The sequence below is a fragment of the Cheilinus undulatus genome, linkage group 12, assembly GCF_018320785.1.
Source record: "Cheilinus undulatus linkage group 12, ASM1832078v1, whole genome shotgun sequence".
Lineage (NCBI taxonomy): Eukaryota > Metazoa > Chordata > Actinopteri > Labriformes > Labridae > Cheilinus > Cheilinus undulatus.
In genome coordinates, this window is record NC_054876.1 from 10,127,252 (window position 1) to 10,137,459 (window position 10,208).

The following is a 10,208-nucleotide window of genomic DNA, read 5'->3' on the forward strand; positions in this document are numbered from 1 at the left end:
CTCTCAACACAGCAGTCTTTTTAGATATGACGTCCTTCTCACTAATCCCTGCTTAATCAATGCTGCTGCTGGCAAAGCTTTACCTCCTACACCCCAGCCTCCTCCTTTATAGCACAGGCTTGTTGCACCCTCATTTTCAGATTCATGCAATTTTGATACATTGCTTGTGGACTAATTTGATCGTATTTAATATGCTTTGTCATAAATTGTCTGTCCATATGGAGGTTTCTAGCCTTGCACTCTCTGGAAAGTAAAAGCATGCTGCTTGACTAATATAAGGAGCATCTTTTGAACAGAGGCTTCTCTGCCAAGTAAAACTGCAATAAATTTATTTTGCAATAAATGTTTCAATGTATGATGATGTGTTCCCTGGAACTGGAAGATTCCCTATTAGACATGGCAGCAAAATTATGTTTTACCCTAGATTTTTGACTTTTTGTCTGTTAATCTTAAAAGAACTGGGAGCAGTTTCACTACACAAATCAGAAGACCTGCTTCCAAGTCTTTTAAAACTACACTCTAACGCTTTATATTTAACTTCTTGTTATATTGCTGTTTATTTAAAATGTATGCTTAAAACAGAATCAGGGGGAGAAGCTGTCAAAAAGTGGTGCTGAAACCTGCTCCACTCTGCAAGCACATGGTGAAATAGTGCAGTGGGGGGCTGGTGAAATAGGTAGAAGTCAATACTTGTACTTTAGTGTTCTAATATGACTCAGTTTATCAGTAAAGCTGTGTGTTTATAGACTGGTGATCTCCAAAAAATGAAATGTGTTCAGTACACAGTGATTTCTGCATGTCTGCTCCTCATCCTCAGAGCTCTTTTTATCGTAAACAATACATAGGCTACCTTTGCAATGCATGCTTTGGTGCTGTGCTCCTCACAATATCATTAAGACCACTCAGATCTTATAAAATGTATGTCAAAGCACTTGGTTTACCTGTAAGTGGCACTTAATGTAAACAATCTTTATGCTTAGCATTAGGCAACCACATAATTATATATTTTCTGATATAATCTTTATATTCTTACCCTATATCTAATTTGAAAATATGTCCATATATCTTAAAAACTTCATGTATTGCCCATCCCTAATGTGATCCTATAGACGTGTGGTCATCTCAGTCACACACCCGTAAAAACACACAAAACCGCGTCTCCAACAGCCGTGAAATGGTTTTTCTCCATCAGCGTTTCTCTTTTTTTACCCCTCCTCAAATAAACAGCTGTGGTAATCAGTTTGAAAGCTTTGTTTGCTCTGTGGATCCTGTGTCATGTCGGCTGCTGGCTGCCACCCCCCCCCCCCCCCCCACATCCCACCCTCTCCATCCCATCTACCCCCCAAGCTCTCCATCCGGCCCGCGGGCTCTGTACAACCGGCGGGCTTACTATCACTCTGCTGCGGGCTGAATCTGTCTGAGACCACAATGTGACACTGCTCTCGCTGTAGGACAAAGAGGATTAGACCACTGGTGCTGTGTCGTACACACAGACTCACACACTCTCTGAAACACCACAACACCAAGCTGTGGACTAAACAAGCTGCGGCCCCTCAGGCTGTCTTTGATTGAGCATTTAACTGGATTATTGCTGCTTATTAGTTGTTAATGTGGTGGCAGAGGGAGCGCAGGGCATATAGCTGCATTTGGTTGCTCAGCTCAGTTGCTACAGGCTATTAGACAGTCTGTGTGGTGCAGCCACGACCAATCAGACAGGCTGACTCCAATTATCTGTCCCTCTTTATTGAGTCCAATCATGTTTCGCTCTTGAAATGACTCTTGCAGGCTCCTTGAGTATTCATTGTTTTCCTCAGCGTGTGCAGCAAGTGCTCTGCTCTGCAGACTTTTATACCCGAGTGACATTCTTCTTTATTATGGTTAAAGACACCTGAGAGAGCCATTTTCTGCAGTCATTTCCCAAGCATTATGTTCATGAATAAGCATATAAAAGAAGTGGAAACAGTCGCCCTGATGTCAGCTGTTAGATTTTCGACAATTTGGCCTGTTGGCTTTACAGAGCCTTGTTTTTAGGAGTCAGTGGTAAGCATATTTGGACTTGAGAGGGGTTGACTGTTTATAGGCTTATGTTCTGGTTGATACCTAATATTGTAACAGTTTGTCTTTTGGGAAAAATCCAAGGTCCAGTAATTGATTATGTCAGCGTAACTATAAACCCTTTGACTTTCCCACATTTTCATATTAAAACTTGCAATTCAAACAGATCAAGGCTCCTGCAGATCCAAAAAAGTCAAACTAGGCAACCTGTACCATGCCCAACCATGCTTGAGCTCCAATGTCAGATTTGTTTGACAGGTGAAAATGTTTCACACTATGCTAAAGCACTTTACCTGGTCCTGGCATGGATTGAAGATGGCTGATTGCTTGTGCATGTGACTTAAAATCAACACAACTTTTCCTCTTGACAATCATTTTAAACAAAGGTGGGGTGTTAACAACTCAAAATAAGCCACCTGTGAGTCAAGTCGCTGTTATTTTGTCTGTTTTTCTCCATTTTGCTGACTCTGTCGGACTGTAAACTGCTTGTGTCGTATTCTGACGAGATGATATATCTGTGTTGCATGGGCTCCCTTCAGCACAGTATGGGGCACTTGGACCTAGTGTGGGTGTGCCCTTAAATTAGATGTTCAAAATCAAAGGTCTTAAGATGCTTAAAAAGTCTTAATTGCACGTGTAAGAGGTCATAAATTAGATTAGATTTTGCTTTTGCAGAGACATATCAGAAAAAGAAGGTGGGTAAATGTAAGTTCAGGGGAAACTGGATTCCAGATGAATTCTTCAGAACTTGGAAGCTGGGCCAAAAGATTTTAAACAACAACAATGGAAATCAAAGTCGATTAAATCCGGAGAGTTCCAAAAACAATGACACTACATGATCATAGATTGAGTGACTTGACCCTCTGGTTACTGAAGCTGTATTTTAAAACCAATCTGTGTTCAATCACAGTGTCTCAAACTTTCTGACAACCTTGTAAGAGACAAAGAGGTGGAGCTGAGGCCAGCCTTCCTTGTAACAGTGTGCTGGCTTGTTATCAAATTAGCCACGCCTCTATTTATGCATAACCTTTAACCTTCTTAAAACCAAAATGGACGAGCTCAGAAAAAAACTCACTTCCCAACAGTGTGTTTCCATGAAAACAAAAACTATACACAAACAAAAACTACCAACCGAAATCATTTTTTGAACAAAGCTGTGAAGTGTTTACTTCCACTGTTTTAACATGAGCCCATTCACAGTGCTGTTTAAAGCTATGACATTTATGCCCCTGTGACTTTTCACCTTCACAGTACCATTACAGTGGCATAAACAGGGGACAAAGCAATCCCCCTCTGTGCTGTCTTCATAAGTTGTAATGGAAGTGAAAACAGGATCAGCAGAGCCAGCAGGGAGTACAGCACTGTGTATGTGCGCATTACGAGGCGTATTGACTGCAAAGCTTAATTGCTACAGCTGAAATGCGCTGTGAGTACACTTATGGGGTGTGTATGTCATTTCTAGTGCTTCTGCAGCCAGCCTCCAGTGGACACTCAAGGAACGGCAGCTTATAGCACTTTCACATTGATGTCATTTTTCCGGAGGCTGCCACTTTTACATGACGCCATAGTCATTTTTCTTTGTTTTGGTCTTAAAAAAGTCTAGAAGTTGATTTTTAATGGTCAAAACACATTTTTTCAGGCTTTTTAAAACAAAAATATGTGCCCCTGGCTTGTCCACAATCCCCCCAAGAATCAGAACCTCCCCCCTCTTTCTCCACCTTTCAGAAAATGTGTGCTGAAACAAGCCGAACAGATTTTCCCCTCATGATGTCGTGTGGGGAGTTAGCCCCACCCCCAGATTTGGTTGGCCCTCCCGGCTTGGAAGAAAGTTCCACCCTCCTCTCCAGTGAGGAGGATTTGGAGTGCCACACCCATTTCCTGAGAGGAGCGGAGTCAGACAGCTCATTAACATTTAAAGCTACAGACACAGAAATGGCTCGTCCTGAGCAGGGCTGGAACAGAGGGGTTTTTAGACATGCAAAAAAAACAAAAAACAAAAAAAACACACAGAAGTAGGCTAAAAGTCTCATGTGTTTATGCAGTATCATAATTGTAAGCTAATGAAAGTGAGTTTTGATCGCTAAATATTGTTCTGTCACTGTTTCTCCTCAGAGAGGACGTCCCTCCACCAAAGAGTCGTGTATCCACGGCACGCAGCTTCACCGTGGGCAGCCAGCGCTCCTCCCTAGGCTCCATGTCGCCTTCCAACCTGCACGAGTACGCCCTCAAACCTCAGTACGACAAGATCCCCTCATCGGAGGAGTACGAGCGGCCTCCTAGCCACGCTCCTCTCCCGCCGCCCACCGCTGCCAAAATGGCCGGCCCTAACCTCAGCCGCATGGGGGCCATCCCCGTCATGATCCCTGCACAGAACAGGGACGGCTCCATCGTCTAGCCTGAGGGGAGGGTGAAGCGAGAGGAGGGATCGGAGGAAGAAAGAGGGACTTAAAAAAATGAAGATGGGCTGCCTCGGCTGACTTTTAGCTCTTCATTATTTACACAATGAGAGTTTTCTCCTCTTATGAAGACCGGCTCTGCTGTGGTGCAGAAGAGATGAAGAGTTTTACTGGAATCACAACAGAGCACATTAACTTTTTATCAAATACAAATACAAAAAAAAAAACCTTTTATGAATTTTACTTCCTGGACTTTGTCACAGAAAAATGAATTAGTGTGGATATAAAGACGAATGGTCAATATACAAATTCTATTGTACATAAGTGAATGCATGTTTTTCTTTTTTTTCATATAGATGGCCCTCGCTGTAGAGATACTGTATGTTTAAAACAGATCCAGGACCCTTGCTGGCCAGCAGTGCAGCTGTATGCATGCCTGTTTGTATAGACCTGCAGCTGTATGTGAGTGTGAATGTGAACGGGAGTTTGGGAAATGTATAGCTCATTATTCTCTTTTAACGCCTACTTGACAATTTGATCATATTCAGGCTTGTCCGTCTCCACCTGTTCCAGACGGACTTTTATTCCCACAAATGTCACAGAAAATTGGATGTTATTCAGAGAAAGAATCATAGATTTCAGAGTTGAAATATTTAGGTCAGCCGTTTTCTGTTGAACCGTTTGAATCATCCAGTCTGGGTGCACTTTGGGGGTAAAGCTGTCAGGATTGGCTGCTGGCACGGGGGAGGTTCAGGCCACTTCATGTTCTGATTGGCTGGATTATTGCTTCTTGACCGAGCTTAAAAAACAATAAAAGCCCCCCCAATCCCTCCCCTGCAGATCTTAGAGGAGGTAGTATATGTGGGAACACAGGGGGCAGCTGGACAGCAAGGTTCACCGAGCAATCCGCTTTGATTAAGTTTGACTGTCAACAGGCCCCTAAACCCCCTGACCAGCAGAACCCGCCGCTCTCCCACACGCCATATTAGGAAGACAACACCAAGTCTTAATCATCATCTGGAGTATCAGTGGCCCCTGTTAGATCTGCAGCGTGTGTAATCCTCCTTATTAGCATTACAAGGAGCCAATATCTTGATTAACCTTCTCTCTGTGGTCAATAGGAAACCTCGCATGGCTCTCACAGTGTTAATTGGACTTTTAAATGAAGGATGTAGGGCCGGCTTTCATGAAGAAAAAGCCCACGCAGAGGAACAAATGTGAAAAGCCTGTGAAAGCTGAAGGCTACTGCTCTGAAACCACTTTACAACCGCTGTGGCTGGGCTTCGTTTTGCTCTGGACAACAGCAGAGATGTTCTCATACCGTATTTTCTTTCAGATATCAGAACCTGGATTTACTGGTAAGGAGATTTATTGTATACTGCAGAAAACGTCAGATCTTAGGACATGTATTTACCTAATTTCTAGTAAATCTCATAAAGGGCACCACTGACTTGGTATTGTGTCCGCATGGGTGGGAGTTGCCCTCCTTAAGATGGGTGGCTCTGACCAGGTCTGGCCTATGGCTTCTTACTTTATCATTCCCACTCTGTGGCATCCAGCTCTCTCTGCTGTCCTACCCCTCCTATAGTGGCATAAAAACCCCCAAAATACATCTTTAAAAATACAGATATCTCTCATATGCTTTCTATAAGCTCAATTTGCTTGACAAACTTCTCACTTCAAGACAATACAAGCAAAAACTAAAGGCCTGATTTATACATCCTGAGTAAAATGATCTGCCAAGAATGCAGCAAGAACATTTTATTGTTTATCTTGCATTTAGAGGCGTTTGATAATGCCTTACTTTGCTTTTTATATCTTGAATTAAGATCTTTATCTAGATTTGCCAAATGAATTTGGCTTATATGCACAGCTTTTTACAACATGATTTAAAGCTAACAGATACTGCATACCATTCCACTTTAGTTTTTCTTTCATGTTTATTTGCATAGGAACAAGTCATTTAGTTTGCTGATCTGATCCTTTTTCAATGCCATGTCTCTAAAAATGATACAATCTCTGCCATTTTAATGATATCAAAAAGTGACAAAATCTAAAAAATAAAAAAATAAAACACTTTAAATTCACAAGATAGAAAAATGAAACTTAAAAAATTGCATGCAAGCTCTTGTATGCTGCATCTCACAAAAATATTAGCTATATGAAATTAAGACAGTGTGCAGGGGATTGCATGGTAATTAAAAACAAGAATTTATCCAACACTGGTTGTCAAAGACTTCTTGTATTATTTTTGTTATATCTACACAACAGCAGCCAGTATAAAAATATTAGTTTTTAACAAGTATCAATGTGAAGTTAAAATGTTTGGTATTATGGCAAGTATGAGGTAAACTGATGTCACACTACAGCATTAAAAGCCTTGGCTCTTTAGCAGTGCCTGTCCTCAGATGGTTTTTGAAAACATGTGATATCAGATTTTTAAACCAGTTTGACAGTCACTATTGCGAAAGAATCAGGAAATTATTCAAAGGACAAATACAGTTTTTCTATTTGGGGCATTGTTCAGACAAGTCTCTTCACAATGTTTGCACAGGAGCATCACTTGACACTACTTTTTCAGTGTTTTTTTTTACCCCAAATATATTTCTAGAGTGTTTCATTTCTTTTTAAAACTTCTTAAATAATCAACGCAGGATGACTCATAACCTAAAAAAACTGAGTAATGTAAGCGACAGCTAAAGCGCCTTCGACAGCTGAAGCATCAGAGAAACACTCATATTTAACTTTTAACATCCAGAGTAATTCTGATGAACACTTCAATCCTCTGGAGCTCTGCAGTGCTGTTGTTTGCCATCAATTAATGATAGAACACCTCAGCCAGTTCTTGTTTGGTGGTGCAGAAACATTGGTAGTGTTATCTGTGAGAAACTAGCAGTAGAATTGCAACCATTGACTGTAAAGATATTGGATAAAGTCTGAATGATGTCCCTCATTCAGTTATTGCAGCTGTCTTTTGAGACCAAACCGTGATGTTTGCTGTTGTTTCAGCCTAATTACGTAAAATTTGTATCCTCTTTTTTTAAGATTTATTGGGGTTTTTTCATGCCTTTAGCAGAAAGGAGGAAAGTGGATAGAGCTGAAAGAAGGGCTGAGTGAGTCAGGAATGACATACAGAAAAGGAGCAACTGGTCGGTCTTGATCCCCAGCTGCCTGCTTAAATGGAGCCTGACCTTAACACGAGGACATCTGCACCCCTTTTAGTACCCTTTTAAAACTCAAACGGACAAACTGCAAAAACGCTGGCTTCCATACAGCATTTGCCCATAAAACATTCACCATTCTAACTGCAATGGTTTACTCTGCCTGGCAGCAAACATGCTTACTTCTATTATAAAAATGGGAATGGTGAGGTATGTATGTGACTTCTACTGCCTCAAATAGACATCTGAGGAACTACAGGGTTGTTTTTCTTCTGCTTTGGCTTCATTTTCCAACACCCGAGGTCATCCCTTGATTCTAACCCTCCTTGTTGCGTTCAAAAGGCTTTTCATGACAAGTGAAGGCACTGGATCAGTGCATTGACTTGCATATTGCTCACAAAGAATCCCACATCCATCTGTATAAGGCATTTCTGGGCTGCATGGTGGTGCAGTGGTTAGCGCCTCATAGCCCAGGTTCCTGATTTTGAGTCCTGATTGGACAGAGCCTTTGTAGGTGGAGTTTGCATGTTCTTCTTTTGCATGCAGGGGTTCTCTGCAGGTACTCCAGCATCCTTCCACAGCCAAATATGCTTTTTAGCTAAATTGCCCGTAGTTGTGAGTGAGAATGGTTGTTTTTCTCCTCATGTTAACCCTGTGATTGACTGGTGACCAGTCCAGGGTGTACCCCATGTTATGCCCCATGACAGCTGGGATTGGCTTCATGGTCAGTGTGATTTACAGATTTACCCCCTCTGCAGCACCCAAAAACAGGACAAATGGTACAGATAATGGATGGATCGAGGCAATCCTGATAACTTAGTGGTACAGGAACAACTGTTTTATTTTATAAATGTTTTGTCAGTCTGTCAGTGTTCTTTACTATTTGACAGTCCTCTAAATTTGTGGGTTATTCCACTCTCAAACATCCCATCATCCATTGTTTGTTGAAGTAATTTGCCTCTTATCTGCAACAAAAACAGTACGACTACTTTGAGTGTTTCTTTTTCTCTGAAGCCTTATTCTACTCCTTATTTCTTCGCCTTACTCACGCCTCCCCTCAGTGCACCTCTGTACAGCCCTCACAGCTGGACTTTTACTGACTCTATTGTGCCTTGTTGCCCCGGTTGAATAGTTTCATAGCGTCCCGCAGGAGCTATGTGCCGTAGCATCATCCTGAGCGGCCGTCACAGCCACTAGAACAACATATTTATCAGTACACAGTGAGAATATTGATTGTTTTCTGTTGGATTTCCCACACACGATCACCTCAAACCAATCCTCTCATCGCTTCAAACACATCCATCACTGTCTTAAAGCTTTTGTTTTTGTATTCCAAACATGACTTCATGTTTTTTTTTTATTTAAAGGAAGTAAATCTGTGTTTTTTTTATGGTTCTGGCTGTTTGTATAATATCCTGTTGAAGTAACCCTATCTAATCAACACACAGTGGAATGATAAAAGATGATGTTTGTATGTAAATGTGATGCTCTGCCGTGCTGTGCTTGGCAAATTATATCTAAAACAGAAGAGGAGGGGCGGTGTGGGTCTCCTGAGTGAGTCTGTGTGAGGCGTTTGTGTGCGGTTTGTTGGATGTAAGAGGAGGTGACATTCGTAGAAACATCTCTGCCTCTGTTCTTCCTGGTAGATTGGACGTACGTGTTTTCTAACACAGAGGAAAGTGAGACGGAGGCAGAGAAATTACATCTGTCACTTCGTCTCGCCATGTCTGTAAGTGTGAGAGCGAGTGTATCGTCCATGGCGGGAGTGTGTGTTCAGGAAGCGCCCCTGTAGGATTCTAGTTAGACTCTCACCTGCTGATGAACTGTACAGAGCTGAGAGGGAGAGCGTGTCCCTCTGTGTGCTCACATTAATTACTAACAATATTAACTGTAGCTTTGAAATCAGCGTACTAATACTGTATGAAGATCTCCTTTGAGGTTTGCACTCTGTGCGGAAACCGTTTTTTCTTTTTTTGTGTGTATTTTTGTGCTGTATTTTTGAATAATAAAAGTCCATGAAATGTAAAACCACAGCGGCCGTGTTTGTTTACTTGTTTGGCGTTAGCAGCTGTGGACTCAAGCATGAATAAAACTCTATTCCTCTCCTCTTCCAGCAGCGCAGGCTCCCCGGGGACTCGGCCTCCTGCAGCTTTTTGACTGTGATTAATTTTAATCAGGCGGGAAATTCCTCCCCCTAACACCAGGTGAGGTGACTTTCTAACCACCTAATGACCGTAATTAATCAATGGCACAACCGCCTCCACTGCACGTCAGTCAGCTGTAGGATAAACCTGAGAAAGTTTGTGACCTGGATCAACTTAAACAACCGTTTGACCTCCTACTTTCATTCCGTCTTTTATTCATAGCTCATGATTACACTAGTAATAATCATCATACTCAGCATGTGGTTCAAGACTGACATGTGGCTCTTTTGTGTGGCTTTTAAGTCTTACTTGGAAAAATAATTCCCCCAGGAAACCTTAAAAAACGGGACATTTGGAACTCAGAATTGGGCAATTGCAAGTCACATCAATCAAGTCCGTTTGTCTAATAAGAGGGCAACCAGTTACAAATTGTGCCACTAAATGTACACTCC

The 10,208-nt window shown here is 41.8% G+C and overlaps 1 protein-coding gene across 1 annotated transcript in view; it reads left to right on the forward strand.

The window, feature by feature from the left end:
• Nucleotides 1–9,628, forward strand: part of cxadr (CXADR Ig-like cell adhesion molecule) — a 96,697-nt gene extending 87,069 nt beyond the window's left edge. Inside the window, exon 7 of the mRNA XM_041801150.1 lies at nucleotides 4,168–9,628. Within this exon, the coding sequence (XP_041657084.1) occupies nucleotides 4,168–4,450 (283 nt within the window). The 3' untranslated portion in view covers nucleotides 4,451–9,628. The remainder of the gene's footprint in view (nucleotides 1–4,167) is intronic.
• The last annotated feature ends 580 nt before the right edge of the window (nucleotides 9,629–10,208 follow it).